General features: G+C 43.6%; 2 protein-coding genes across 2 annotated transcripts in view; one reads left to right on the plus strand and one right to left on the minus strand.

Moving 5' to 3' along the window:
* The window catches only part of dzip1l (DAZ interacting zinc finger protein 1-like), a 178,082-nt gene that overhangs the window by 122,708 nt on the left and 39,796 nt on the right, over positions 1 to 15,578 (plus strand). The window lies entirely within an intron of this gene.
* LOC137375146 (claudin-18-like) lies at positions 2,240 to 14,916 on the minus strand. The gene is made up of 5 exons (XM_068041834.1): positions 14,697 to 14,916; positions 9,409 to 9,573; positions 8,139 to 8,244; positions 5,572 to 5,682; positions 2,240 to 2,811 (listed from the first exon to the last, which is right to left on the minus strand). Exons 1-5 carry the CDS (start codon positions 14,914 to 14,916, stop codon positions 2,610 to 2,612), a joined length of 804 nt encoding a protein of 267 aa, XP_067897935.1. The 3' UTR covers positions 2,240 to 2,609.

A 15,578-nucleotide genomic window follows, 5' to 3' on the forward strand; every position in this document is an offset into this window, starting at 1 on the left:
TGGCGATATAGTTCCAAGTCAGGATGGTGTGTGGTTTGGAGCAGATCTTGCAGATGGTGGTGTTCCCATGTGTCTGCTACCCTTGTCCCTCTAAGTGGTAGAAGTCGTGGGTTTGGAAGTTGCTGTCTAAGGAGCCTTGGTGAATTACTACAGTGCAACTTGTAGAAGGTACACACAGCTGCCACCGTGCACTGGTGGTGGAGGGAGTGAATATTTAAGGTGATGGATGGGTGCCGCTCAAGCAGGCTGCTTTGTCCTAGATGGTGTCATGCTCCCTGAGTAGTGTTGGAGCCGCACTCATCCAGGCAAGTGGAGAGTATTCCATCACACTCCTGACTTGTGCTTTGTAGATGGTGGACAGGCATGGGGGAGTCAGAAGGGGAGTTGCTCATTGCAGAATTCCCAGCCTCTGACCTGCTCTTGTAGCGACAGTATTTATATGGCTGGTCCAGTTCAGTTTCTGGTCGATGGTAACCCCCAGGATGTTGATGGTGTCAACTGGGTGGCTCTTGTGAAAAGTAGAGACTTGCAGTTCTGTTAGGGTGGAGCCACATTTAATCACAGAAAATAAGAATATAAAAATTTTTTGGTAATTATGCTTAATTCTGTCAGGCCAGTGACAAAAGATTACAAGAGAGAGTAAAACTAGTGAGCAAAGCCTTTCAAGACAAAGTGTAAAAATAAAGCCCTTTCATCATGTATTTTATACCACCTGCTGAAGCATCCTCGCTGCTTCTTGTGATAATATGCCTCAAAGTTCTTGCAGAATATGAATAATAAAAAAGTACACTTTCATAATATTTAATAACAAAAGCCCACAAAGCACGTGCATCCTACTGAACCCCAGGGCTGAGATTGTGAAATGTTCCTGTTTCGCGAATTTACAACAATCAATTTGCAAGGAGCTTTTATAAGAAATAAAACACTAACCGTTGTGCTAACAAGGGGGAGGATAATGAATGGGAAACCTGTTGGATGAGTTCTGCTGTTAAGCTATACCTATCATGGATTCATACCCTCTTTCAAAACAAAAACGGTGTTTTGAGTCATCAAAGCACCAAAAAAATCTTCAGCCACTTCCAAGGTTGAAGTCCTCTGCCTGTCCTATGACACAACACTTCCTTCCCGACTTGTCCCCTCTATTGTCCATTGGTGCCAACACTCTTCTTTGTCCTTACTCCAACACCAGCCACTCCACCACCACCCCCCACTTTACAGTATGGCTATTCCCTACTTCTTTCATTGGTGCCAACATTGTTGGTCCAGCCTCGACATCTTCTGTGAGAACAAGGACTAAAGAGAGGTGGAGTTGGGAGGGACAAGGTATGTTGGACTGAACAGAAGGAGTGACCAAAGTCAGCATCAGATGAATGTAGGGGAGGAGGATTTGAGGTGGAGACATGTTGGGGTGCAGGTGAAGTGCAAGTGATATTTCAATTGACTGAAAGGAAAGGGGGAATCTTGGTGATAGAGAGACAGGAAAATCTTGGAGACATGGACCAAGTGAAAGAGGGGTGAATGGCAAGTTCAGAATTGAAAAATATTTCGGCATCAACTCTAGGCAAATGCCACCTTGGAAAGATTACTGATTCTGGACAAAGGATCATTTGGAACAATTGTGTTGCTCTTTTCTGCTTCTCTTGTTACTCATGTGTGGGCAATGCTGGAGAAAGAGGTCAGGAAGACTCTGCTGCTCTCTGTTATTCATCTTTTCCATGATCACAGAGTGAAGGTCAGGAACTTGACGGCTCAGAGATCACACCAGCTACTTAAAGCTTTCAAAGTCTACTTTTCTACCTCTCTCCTGCTTAACCTGCTGCCCTGGGCATTATCCAGTTTCAGAAAGTGGAACAGTCCAGCCTTTACACTGACACCAATTGACACCATTTGCTCATCAGGCTAATAGAACATAGGGAAAGGAGAAGCTGGTTTGGTCCAATAATTCCATCCCTTTTGGATAGATCATTACCACCTACCTGCCTCTCGACATGTTTCTTACCCCTTGTCTTTCAGGAAACTCTTCCAGTTGTATCTTGCATCATCATTTTCTACTGCCTGCTTCAGTGACCCTGGTAACTGAGCCCAGAGACTTATCCTTTGAGTGTAAAAAGTTCTGCCTAATTTTTAAGCTGCTGTATAATGGTGTTTGAAGGAGCATTAAAGTGGTTCCGGGATATTCCTGCTCCCATGGATGATACGTGTAAGCATATTGTTCAAAGCTGGATTCAAACTTGGGCTTCTAGTCTGGTGTCCATTCAACTTCATTGGGGGTACAAAATATGTGGTAGTGGGTTGTGCGCATGCGATACACCCTACATGATTTTTCCTTCCATTGATAGGGAGCTGCCCCTTGTCCATTTTGAGTCCCCACTGAGGTTGGATTCCCATGCATGGTCACTCTAGCAGCGGACTGGCCTGTCATCTTAATCAATTGATTGCACATTCTAAGAGTCTGACTGATTGTCCTTATCAGCATCTAAACTACGTGGCAGAGCGATTGGTTTCGAACCTGAGATGAGCAAATGTATCCTAGAATAACATTGAAGAAATGGAATCTTGACCACATTTCAGAATCTCACCCTGGGGTTACCCCAATGAAACTAGCAAGTTTACACATAATCGTATTTCCCAGACATCCCGTGTTTGGCATCCTCGTTGGTGCTTCGGTTGTATGTGGATTTCTTCGATTCTGCCTCATCAGGGTAACTCTTCCTAATGTGGGTCATTTCTGTTTCATAGTGCTTGCTTGCTTTGTAGCCTGCCTTGGAGGGAACCCCGCGGCTTGGGATTTTGTAGATGGTAGAATTGTACCTGCACAAAATGATGGTTTGTTTAGTGGGCAGTTCCTTCTGACCGTTGCTTCTCTTGAAGCTCCGAGTTTTGTTAAATCCAAAACGCAAACTTAATGAAAAGTTATGTTTCACCGACTCTGGTTTACTGCCACCCTCTCCTAATACTAGCACCTCACCCAAGCGACCATTCTCCCTGCATATGTAGGTGGACTATTCCTTCATAGGGTGAAGCATCACAGCTGACCTCATTCCTGTCTCCAGCTGGTGTCTGTACTTGTGCAGTCCCCAACAGGGCCACCATGCAGTGAGCAGGAAACTTGACTGATTTGTTTCCTGGGTAGCCCAAAGGTGCTGAGGCTAATTGGAGCACTCTAAATGCCATTTTATCTGAGGTCAGCTTATTTATGGATTGAACCTGTAATTTTCCTGCTAATTGATGTGGTTTGCATCTCTTCTGGCTTGTGTACCCAGTCAGTGCCTTGTATTACTGACTGTATCTCTACTGATAATCCAACTCCCACACACCATTGGACTCTTAAATAAGGGAGCATGGTACCTTTGAAGAGAAGTGCAAGTAACTTCAGGAGGACATACAGGTTAATAGAATGGACAGATAGATTTCAGATGAAACTTAATATGGAAGAGCAGGAGGTGATACATTTTGGGAGTTTGCACCAACTGATGAAACTTAAACATAGTCAAGGTGCAGAGAGATTGAGTGGTTCAGGTACTGAGATCCTTGAAAGTGGGAAGACAAGTCAATAAAGCTGTTTTTGGGGGAAAAAAAGCAAATAGGATCCTACTTTTTAAAATTCAGGCATAGAATACAAAATTAAAGCTTTCTGCACCTTACATCAGGAAGAATATCAAGGCCATGGAGAGGGTGCAGAAGAGATTCACTACTGTGATTTAGAGGTTTCAATTATGAGGAGAGACTGGAAAAACTGGAGTTATTAACCTCCTTTGCTTTGATGAAAATATTGGAGTTCAAAGTTCTGAAAGCTTTTGATAAATCAGGTGGTGAGTTGGTGACCAGAGAGTATAACAACAACTTATATTTATATAGCACCCTTAATGTAATAAAAGTTCCTAAGGCACTTCACAGGAGCATTATAAAACAAAGTTTTACACCAAGCAACAAAAGGAGCTATTAGGTCAGATGACCAAAAGCTAGGTCAAAGAGGTAGTTTTTAAGGCGTGTCTTAAAGGAGTAAAGCGAGGTAGAGGGGCAGAGGCTTAGGGAGGAAATTCTAGAGCTTGGGACCTAGACAACTAAAGGCATGACCACCAATGGCGGAGCGTATAAATTTAAAAGCATTGCCAAAGAGAGGGAAGAGAAAAGTTAGAAGAAATTATTTTACAAAAAGGACTAGTAGGACATGGAAAGTCCTAGCAGAAATAGTGGTGGAAGCTTTTAATATTAGCTTTTAAAAGAGAAGTGGGTCATTTTTTGAAGAAGAAACATATAAAAGGGTGTGGAGAAAGCTTAGAAGACCTTAGAAGATGGAAGTACAGAAGAGCCCATTTGGCAAAGCAAATCTGTTCTGGGTGTTTGCTAGAACAACCCTAAACTGATCCAACTGCCTCCCCATAGCCCTGTTTCTTTTGTCAGCTTGGCTCAGCTGGTATTACTTTATTACTCTATGTTTGAGCTAGCAGGTTGTGGTTTCCTTGCCCACTCAATGTCAGATCACATCCTCTTGTACGTTGTCAGATTGCGCTTCATAAACCCAAATCGTCTGCATATAACAAGTAAACACAGCATTGACCCCTGAGGTACACAACTCCCAAGCCTGCTCCAATCCAAAGGGAAAATGGGACTAAGTGGATTTTTCCTTCAGAGAGTCAGCCCAGATGCGATGGGCCAAATGCTATAAAATTCTACAGATTCCTTGTCCTGCACCCTTGTTAGTCAATGTATCTCGGTCCCTATTACTCCGGTTCCCTCATGCTATTGCGCAGAGTATCTCCTCCCAGCGAGTCCTCACAAACAATATAATCAACGTACACTGTTCAGACAAGAATAGTGACACTTGAATGACACAGTGCTCTTGTTTGCATTTACTTTTATTGTTGATTTTTGTTAACCAAGGTATTAAGGGATATGGGTCTAAGGCGGGTATATGGAGTTAAGTCACAGATCAGCTGTGATCTCATTGAATGGCGAAACAGGATCGAGGGGCTAAATGGCCTACTCCTATTCCTAGATTGAAAATCCGAAGGAAAGGCCCAAGTTACGCAGTACAGGACACCACCAGGGTTCAAAATGAGGAGAGTGGCATATGAAAGAGATTTTGGATTTTGAAAGCCACTAAATTGTCGGAGGAAGAGAAGACTTGGCAATTTCCACCATTTTGGTGTTCCACCCTTTTGAGTTTTAATTTTAACAGTGAGGATGCGGAGGACAGCATATTTGGAGCATAGGAGGAGCAGGAAAGGAGCACTATCAGTGGTAGTGTGCATTTGGAAAATCTTTTGAGAATAATTCTTTCTTGATCTTTTGATATTTTTCCTGCTCTCAGTAGAACAAACTGATAAAAGGAAGTTGAAACAATGGAAGAGAGAATGTGGAGTACAAAAGGTTACATTTAATTTTGGATCTGTCTTTGTGCTGCAAATACACCACTCAGAACATCTCGAGAGTCCTGAAATCCTTTAGGCAGAACAAATTGAGATTATAAAGCTCCTGTGCCATGCATTGTATATTCAAGTAATGGTTGACATTAATGATCCTTGATTTCCTTCTTCATTATTTATGGCTGTACGCCCAGTTACTCACCGAGTATCCTCGGGTACCAGACCTCTACAGGCAATGCACATCACTATCCCACCGATAACGAGCAGGCCTCCAGACACCCAGCCCACAAACAAGGCAGAGCCAAACGTGTACCTGTAGGGAGCAATAGCTTGTTAGTCCAAAAATTGTCACCATATCATAGATTGCAGCACAGGAGGTCTTTTGGACCATCGCGTCTGTGCTGGCTCATTCATGAGCAACTCAGCTAGTCCCACTCCCCCGCCCTTTCCCCATAACCCTACAATTTTTTTCTATTCAGATAATTATCTAATTACCTTTTGAAAGCCACAATTGAATCTACCTCCACCTCACACTCAGGCAGTACATTCTACATCCTAACTACTCACTTTGTTTATAAAAAGGTTTTCCTCATGTCGCCTTTGGTTCTTTTGCCAATCACCTGAAATCAGTGTCTTCTGCCAATGGGAACAGTTTCTCCCTATTTGGTCTGTCCTGACCCCTCATGATTTTGAGCACTTCTATCAAATCTCCTCAACCTTCTCTAAGGAGAGCAGCCCCAACTTCTCCAATCTGTCCACGTAACTGAAATCCCTCATCCCTGGAACCATTCTGGTTAATCTTTTCTGCACCCTCTCCAATGCCTTCACATCCAGTGTGCTCATTGCACACCTGGGTACTGTACACCCTTTTAAAGAAGCAGATGTATGGATAATTATCCTATTCAAATTAAGCTGTGATTACAAGTAACAAATGAAGAAGGCTTGCATTGAGATTATAATAAATTTCTTTCTCATTAACAGGTTAGGATCTAGAACAGGTTTCCAATACAAGCAATTAGTGCTGTGCTGACCAACTCACTGACAAAAGTGCTGGATAGATTGTTTGAGAAAGGAATTGTTGCTTCCAAGGTGAAGGGTGTTATGATCACTTGGTTCATGGTTTGTATTAATTTTCTAGAGGTGTCTTTTAATTTGGGAATTGATTTTTTTTTAATGCAAGACAAATGAAAACACCTGTTTTGAGAAGCTGGAAAACAAGCCAAGGGTGGTTACAAATCAAAGGGTGGCCCATGTTTATTTCGTAAGGTCATAATGGGAAGTGTGAAGACCCTAAATAATGGGCACCTCTCTGAACTTCTTGATGGAGACAGTGTGTCTGCTGCTGCCTCAATAGGGGTTTAAATTATTCATATGATTTCCTAGAACAGAGAGAAGATTTGGAGTTTGAAATAATTAGTTTAAATTGCTATCTGGGATATCCCGCATGTACGACATTGCTATGGAGATAGATGATACAGGGGTGCCTGTTGGTGTCTTGATCTGTGTGCAGTTGGATTTTGGAAAGCTTTTGGCTTCAGACAGGCTGTTGGTCATAGAGAAAGCAGTTGACTTTTGGAAGTTAGTTGGACTCCGGAACAAAGAGGCCATCGGGAACCAGGGTTGTTTCTGTTTTGAGGCAGGCCTGTGCTTAAGCTGTGAAGTCCAGATTTCGGAGGTGATCTCGTACCTTGGAGGATAGCTGAGAAACTAAGGAATCAGGATTAATTCCTAAAAGCTGTGGCGCACTTTGCATTGGTCTCAGGAGAAGTGAGCAAATCACCAAGATTCTGTAACATAAAGGGGAACTCTTGGGGTGGAAGTAAAAGTCAAATGGGGGTGTTCTTTTGAGATGCAGAGTTTAAGGTGCGCAACTTCATGTTCTGTTAATATTTTAAGTTTAAAGTATATGTTTCCAAATTGTAGTGTTGTTAGTATGTTTTACTTTGTTAACTTGTACAGTAAAGCTTTTTGTTTAAAATGTGAAATCTTGTGGCATAGTTCTTTCAATAACAACTGGGAATTTGACTTTCTCTTTTTAAAAGTTAGTGGGATCATAATAAGGGATAGACGATGATTTATTGTTCTACAGAGCACAATGGATCAGGATTAGTTCTCGGTAGAATTCAATGAGTCAGTGTTGAGCCAAGTATGGTTCGTAAAGTTGGACCAGTATTCTGGAGTTTTGCATGGTTACCTTGGAGTTGGGGAGAAATCTCAGAGAACTTCATGTCCATTATCTTTGGTTGCTTCTCTCAGGACCTATAGTAGTTGGGCTGAGTCTATAATACCATAAATTGTACATGATCCATGGCAGGGAAGCTAATGGCCTTTTCTCAATCCATACTTTTTATTGTTATAAGGAGTGGATAACAGTGGGTTGAGCCCCTAACCTGGGCGGTCTAAGGGAGTGCTCCACTGTTGGAAGTGCCATCTTTCGAATGAAGAATTAAACCGAGGCCCTGCATTCCCTCTTATGTAAATGAACCTATGGCACTACTTGAGTAGAGCAGTGGAGCAATATTTATCCCTTAATCAACATCACGAAAACACAGATTATCTGCTCATTCATCTCATTGCTGTTTGTGGGACCCTTCTGCCATGTTCCATGTTCGCCTACAACACTTTAGTGACTGCGAAGCATTTTAGAACATCCTGAGGACGTGAAAGGTGCTATGCAAATGCAAGTTCTTTCTGTATTGTAGGGAAAAATAAATCTAAAATAGTAACATAAAGAAGTTCCAGTTTTTGGGCTGTATCCTTGAGTCTTACCTCTGCATAACTGACCCTTGACTCCCAAGAATCGACATGTTCGTCTCCCAGAAGTTTGTCACCAACATGTTTCCATAGATTGACACTCCAGCTATGCAGCAAACCCCTGTCCAGGTTTAAACACAACGTGTTAGTTGAGGGGGATCAGATGTAAACTTTTATAAATCACTTGTTGGGCCTCAGCTGGAGCTTTGTATCCAATTCTGGGTACCACACTTTAAGAAGGATGTCAAGGCTTAGAGAGGGCGCAGAGGAGATATACCAGATATAAGGGACTTGTGTTGCACTAGGGAAAGGTTTGTGCTGTAGACTAGCAATCGTCAGCCAGTTGACGGGAGTCTTTCAATGACAAACCCATTACAGCACTCCATATCCCTAATATTCACTGTTTTTGTTATTCATTAACTATTCATGTCGTCATCCATTTTGATTTGTTTCACATGTACTTCATAGAGTTGCCACCTGTTTCCAAGTCCAAAACTGCTCAGAGGGCAAGATGGGGTGTGGGGGTGGGGGGGGGGGGGGGTGGGTGTGGGGGAGGGGTAGAGTTAGGGAATGTGACATGGCTTGACTTCTTTTTTTTTTGCTTTTGAACATTCATTGGTTATTAAGGTTCTTGGTGTCTTTAGATGAGACTGAGAAATCGAGGGAGAAAGCCTGGAATACGCTGGCTCAATTCTGGACAGCCCAGACAAGGAATGGATGGTCCAATCCAAGACCAGATGGACATTGGCCAAACAGACACATCAGAATATCACACAAAGAGCTGCCTGGATAGCCTAGGTGGTGAAAGTGCTGATCAGGAGGACCACTAAGGCCATAGATAGGCTCAATTACCAGATGTCACTCACTCACTGGAATTACCCTCAGTGCCAATGGGCTAAGGAGAGGGGAGCATAAATCAGCCAGGGATCCCATTTCTGGTCACAGGTCAATGCCATCTCCATTGCTGGAAAGCGAGATTGTGTGGCTTAGAGGAGGGTTGGGTGCGGCTATGGCATCCTCCACCGTCGAATACTCTGCCATTGCTCGATGTTGGCTGTTAAGGTGCAATGTTGCAGAGTTGTCGATCCCTCTGTAACTGAACTCCATCAACACCCGGGAATGTGGGAGATAGAAGTTCACAGTTCTTTGTGAATAACTCTGATCAGTGGGATATGGAAGATGGGAAACCATGGCCTGTTTATACTTGTGATTGCCCCAGTATATGTGGCCAGTTTGCGAAGGCTCTCCCTCATTGTGTGTTTGGCTTTCCTGTGATGCCCTGTACCTGCGACGATGAACAGGACCCCGGAGGTGAGCGTTAAGTTGGCCTTTGCAGAGTCATCCATGGTTCCCATTCGAATGCACTTGAGGGCCAGGATGGAGACAAACGAACCGATCAATGCGAGCACGATGGCGACAATCATCAGGGCACGGACGGCTTGGAATGTAGCTGTCGGCAGGAAGTACAGGTGTTAGGGCACCTACCAAATACAATACGCTTCAAACATTTCCCATCGACCTTTCGCAGCGCCATATGAAGGCTTACCTGGTGAAACAGCCAATAAGTGGTGTTCAGTGGAGTTGTAACAACGGACAAAGGAATTATGGGGAGTTGAAAATGGACATGAGAGGGGTTGCGAATCACGTGCTGCTTATTATGTCACATGTCTGATATTCATAGAGACTGAATATAGGGCAAAGTGTATAACAGGAAGCTAATGTGATTCCACTCATTTTGCACCCATGTCCAATTTCACCCCTATTGTCTCTGAAATGACTCAGTGGGTAAATACACTGTCCCAGTGAGTTGCTGACTTGTTCAGATCAGGGAGAGCCCAGGTTCGCTACATGGGCTGTGCTGAGTTAACTGATGTCAGTCGGGAGCACAGTAAAGGTGCTCACAATTCCAATGTTGTGGAAACACCATTACCTCCAAGTTCCCCTTTAAACTATACACTATCCTGCCTTGGGCCTATCGTGCCATTTCTTCATTGTCGCAGGGTCGAGATCCTGGAATTCCCATCACTTAGGAGTACAACTCGCCCAAGGATGACAGTGGATTAAAGAGAGGCCCATCACACCTTCTCAAGGCAACTATGGATGGACAATAAATGTGACTGTGCCAGGGATGCCCAGATCCCAAGAATGAGTAAAGCCTGTTTAGTACATGTTGCACTCCTGTATGACGTGTACACAGCGTATATACTATGGCAGGAATTTTGCCACCACCTGCTAGCCGCTAGCATGGGTTACAGAATTGGGGTCACAATATTATAGCCCTGTCTCCAACATGGACTTGCATCAGGCAAGGCTCTGTGCTGACAGGAGTGCCTTGCAAAATTCCCTCACACTTGTTGCAGTGTAAAGTAACTGAAGGGAATGTTATCTACAGGGCTGAGGGTCAGGATTGGTTAGTGGAGAGGAGAGAGTAGGGGACCACTCTGGAGTTTTGTTTGGGGTTCGGGATGTATTTATATAAGAACTTCTCATTCCTATGTTCAAATACCTCCACAATCATTACCCATCATATCACTGCAACTTCCTTATATCTTTCCTACATCCTGTAGTCCTGTGACTCTGGCCTGTACATTTCCCCCCTCATTTCGCCCTATCAATGATAGTGGAACCTTGATTCCATTCCCTGGATCACTCTTCCTGGACCCCATCACTGCTGCACTTTTATTTCTCCTGTTTCAAAAGTATTTCCAAAACGCCTCTTTTCCATCAGGCTTTTGGTTGCCATTCTGATCCTTCCCTCTTGGGCTGAGAAATCTGTTTCCATATCTTATGGTACAGGTGCTGTATATGTACACGTTATTGAGTATGGAGTGTAGTCATTTCAAGGATTTTACAGCTCATTATATTCATGGTATATTCAAATACCGTTGTAAATACTGGGATGATACAGGCAAGGGAGACCTTTCCCACTCAAAGGGTTGTGCAGGTTAATGGAGAATCCATTGTAGTGAATGGTTCAGGAGACAATTGGATGTGTTGTTGGAGAGGGGGACTATTTCGGAGGCAGTTCACGGTTATGCAAGTTAACTTTCAAAGTGTTTTCCATGGTACTTGTCCTTGTGTGGCACCTTATCCCATTCTTAAGCACTTAACAACAGTTGATGTACTTTCTGAAATGCTAGCATCGTTATATAGGCAAACATGGCAACAAATTTGCACATAGCAAGGCCCTGTAGGAGAGGCGGAGAAGTTTAGGAATGGAATTCTAGAGCTTGGGGCCTAGAAGGCACAGCCACCAATGGTAGGGAGTAGTGTGTCGAGTGGGGGCAACGGGGGCCGGGAGCACAAGGCCAAAGTTGGAGAGACATAGAGATTTCATAGGTTATAGGGTTGGAGGAGGTTACAGAAAAAGGGTGGAGGCGAGGACATGGAGTGATCAGAACATGAGGACGAGAATTCTACAATCGATGGGTCGGGATCCAATTTATGTCCATGAGAACAGGGGTGATGGATGAATGGGAATTGTTGCGAGTTAGGCTATGGGCAGCAGAGTTTTGAGTGTGCGTAAAATTATGGTGTGTAGAAGATGTGAAGCTGGTCAGGGGAGAATTGGAATAGTCGAGACTGGAGGTGACAAAAGCACAGATAATAGTTTCAGCAGCAGGTGGGCTGAGACAGGGACAGAGATGGACTATTATAGAGATGGAAGTAGTTGATGCCTACTTTTAAGCCATAGAATGATGGTGAGTCCTAGCCTCATAAAAACACATTTTCCCGATAGACGACCTTATAGAATGAAGTGCCTCGGGATGTTTTACTACTTTAAAAGTGCTAAATAAATGCAAGTTATTGTTGTTGAATCCAAGCCCCATTAGAGCGCATGCACCAGATAGAATGATGGTGAATTCCAGCTGTTTGCCTATCAATTTATTTTTAATTCGTTCATGGGATGTGGGTGTTGACAGCATTTATTGCCCATCACTAATTGCCCTTGAGAAGGTGGTGGTGAGCTGCCTTTTTGAACCGCGGCAGTCCATGTGGTGTAGGTACTCCCACAGTGTTGTTAGAAAGGGAGTTCCAGGATTTTGACCCAGCGACAGTGAAGGAACGGCGATATAGTTCCAAGTCAGGATGGTGTGTGGCTTGGAGGGGAACTTGCAGATGGTGGTGTTCCCATGCATTTGCTTTCCTTGTCCTTCTAGGTGGTAGGGTTTGGAAGGTGCTGTCGAAGGAGCCTTGGTGCGTTGCTGCAGTGCATCTTGTAGCTGCTGCACACTGCTGCCATTGTGCATCAGTGGTGGAGGTTTAGAACACTTAAAGCATTCATATGATGATTTTAATGCAGATGTTTACCTATTCAAAGTAAACTGATTAGTGTACCCATTACACTGGCGGTCGGAGGAATATAATGGAATCTTACACATTATTGGTGTTTAGTTTTTTTTTGTTTCTCTAGTGTTTCTTTCTGTTTCGATTTCCTTACTCACAAAGCCTTATACCTCATTATTTCAAAAGGCTTCCCTTCACAAAAAGGGCAATGGAAATATGGAACTCCTCCCCAGCAACCACCCCCCCCCATCCCCCCGCCCCCCAAAAAAAGCTGTCAAGGGTCAATTGAAAATTGGTGGCGGCGCAGTGGTCAGCACCGCAGCCTCACAGCTCCAGAGACCCGGGTTCGATTCTGAGTACTGCCTGTGCGGAGTTTGCAAGTTCTCCCTGTGACCGCGTGGGTTTTCGCCGGGTGCTCCGGTTTCCTCCCACCGCCAAAGACTTGCAGGTTAATAGGTAAATTGGCCATTGTAAATTGCCCCTAGTGTAGGTAGGTGGTAGGGAATGTGGGATTACTGTAGGGTTAGTATAAATGGGTGGTTTCAGTGCTGTATTTCTAAATAATTAACAAATAATAAAATTCCAAATGAGATTGATCAATTTTTGTTAGGCTAGAATACTCAGAGTTACGGAACCAAGGCAGCAAGTAGATGGAGTTAAGATATAGATCAGCCATGATCAACTTGAATGGTAGAACAGGCTTGAGGGACTGAACGGCCTACGTCTATTCCTAAATTCTCTATATCTTGCTCACATTTCAAGATTAACCATTTGCAAATAAAAAGTGCTACCTTTAACCAACCAGGTAAAGAAAGAACATCGATTTATGTAGCACCTTTCACATTATCAGGATATCACAAACCCTTTACAGCCAACACAGTACTTTCGAATTGTCACAGGGAGATACAGCACTGAAACAGGCCCTTCAGCCCACCAAGTCTGTGCCAAGCATTAACCACCCATACTAATTCTACATTAATCCCATATTCCCTACCACATCCCCACCTTCCCTCAATTCTCCTACCACCTACCTACACTAGGGGCAATTTACAATGGCCAATTTACCTATCAACCTGCAAGTCTTTGTCTGTGGGAGGAAACTGGAGCACCCGGCGAAAACCCACGCGGTCACAGGGAAAACTTGCAAACTCCGCACAGGCAGTACCCAGAACTGAACCCGGGTCACTGGAACTGTGAGGCTGCGGTGCTAACCACTGTGCCACTGTGCCGCCCCTAGAATTGTAATGGCTGTTGTAATGGAGGGAACCATGGCACCTAATTTAAGGTCTCACAAAAGGCAATGAGATAAATAACTAGATAATCTATTTATTTTAGCGGTGTTGATTGAGGGATAAATTGTTATTCCGGACACTAGCAGAACTCCCCTAGACTTCGGAAAGTGCCACAGGATCTTTTGTGTCCACCTGAGAGTGTGAACAGAACCTGTCTAATGTCTCATGAAAAACGGGGCCTCTAACAATGCAGTGCTCCCCTCATACTGCACTGAAATGTCAATCTAGATTATGTATCCAAATCTGGGAATGATGCTTGAAGCTATGACCATCTGACCCAGAGGCCAGAGCGGTTAGCCACAGCTGACTCTCTGCAATTGAAATGTCACATCCCATTTGCACATAGAATAAAACAGAGTTCAGGAAAGGCCACTTTTGTCATCAAAGCCCATCGCTTGGTGCATTAAGTCCCCATCAAAACCCATCTCTTGTATATAGCAACTCTCCCATCGAAGCCCTTCCCTTGAGTAAACGAACACTCCCATTGAAGCTCATACCTTGAGTAAATTAACACTCCCATCGAAACCCATCCCTCGATACATTAATTGCTTGATCGAAACCCATTACGTGAGTACAGTAACTCTCCCCTTGAAGCCTCTCTCTTTATTAAATGTTGCTATTGAAGCCCATCTCCCCTCGTACATTAACTCGTACATTGAAACCTATTCTTTTAGCATGTTAATTTTCCCTCTATGGCATCTAATTTTGCTTTAAGTAACGCTAATCATTTTGCCTTCAGTACTTTGCCTAGCTGATATCGTGAAGAAGTTTTAACAAGAAATAACTGAAAGAACAGTGCTACTTTATCGGAAAGAGGTTTTAAAAAAATATTTATGTTTTGCAAGCGGTGAAATATATTCAGAGCTCTATTCATAAAATGTGCAGATGCATGGCTTTTAGTTTAAAATGATTTGTTTTAAAAATATAAAAAGTGTCTTTGGGACAGTCTTCGCTGTTTCATTCTGCCTAACAGCATTTATCCACTTGTTCCTACCTGGAAGCCCCATGACTGTATAGAAGGGGCGACATTCTGTGAATCCCGACGTCTGCTGCACGCATGTTTTCCACAGACCCATGTAGTTGTAAACCGATGTTACCAGGTCACGGCCCAAGTCCTGAGTGCTCCACATGTTCAAAGCTGTGGCAACGATGGTCCCAGCAAAGCCCAGAGCAGAAATGCCAAAGCCCAGACACTGGCACATTGTGGTAGCCATGGTTTTTACAGAGTATCTCAGCGGCAAGCAAACGCAACACGTCTGAACAGTTGGTCTCCTGTCGATCAAATGACCAGATTCCCTGCGTTCCCTATAGACGTAACCTGTATGACTGTGAAACTTGTCAATGTCGAATCAGTGAGTCACCTATTTGCTTAAATTGTTTTCATTAGATAGATGTGAAACTCAGACCAATTCTTCTGTTCCTGTGAAACTTTTCTTTTGTTATTGGGAAAATCTATCAACTTTCCTCTTACTCACTGGCTGTATTTTGCATTTTGTGGGCGAAGCTATGATAGATTATTAAGAGGTTATGTGTCAGCCATGGCTCACTCATGCCTCTGAGCCAAAGGTTTGTGGGTTCAAGTCCTGCTCTAGGGAATTGAGTAAAAAATCCAGGTTGACACTCCTGTGCGGTATGAAGGGAGTGCTTCAGTGTTGCAGGAACCTTATTTTGAATGAGACCTTAAACCGTGGTCCTATCTAGCCCCTCAGATGGAGAGCATGAAAGATCCTGTGGCACTATTTGAAGAGCAGGGCAGTTTTCTTGGTGCCATCGCCATCATTTATTCCTCAATTGACATTCCAAACCTGATAATCTGGTCATTTATTTCATTACTGTGATTGGATCTTGCAATGAACAAATTCGCTGCTGTGTTTGG

This window comes from Heterodontus francisci, chromosome 11 (assembly GCF_036365525.1).
Source record: "Heterodontus francisci isolate sHetFra1 chromosome 11, sHetFra1.hap1, whole genome shotgun sequence".
Lineage (NCBI taxonomy): Eukaryota > Metazoa > Chordata > Chondrichthyes > Heterodontiformes > Heterodontidae > Heterodontus > Heterodontus francisci.

What these genes read in the sequence shown, in the direction of transcription:
- LOC137375146 (XM_068041834.1), bottom strand. Translation starts at nt 14,916, where the DNA reads ATGGCTACCACAATGTGCCAGTGTCTGGGCTTTGGCATTTCTGCTCTG. An exon ending in CAAGGGTCAGTTATGCAGAG is followed by an intron (nt 5,683 to 8,138) that starts GTAAGACTCAAG and finishes TGCTCCCTACAG; the next exon opens with GTACACGTTTGGCTCTGCCT. An exon ending in CTGGTACCCGAGGATACTCG is followed by an intron (nt 2,812 to 5,571) that starts GTGAGTAACTGG and finishes CATTTTGTGCAG; the next exon opens with GTACAATTCTACCATCTACA.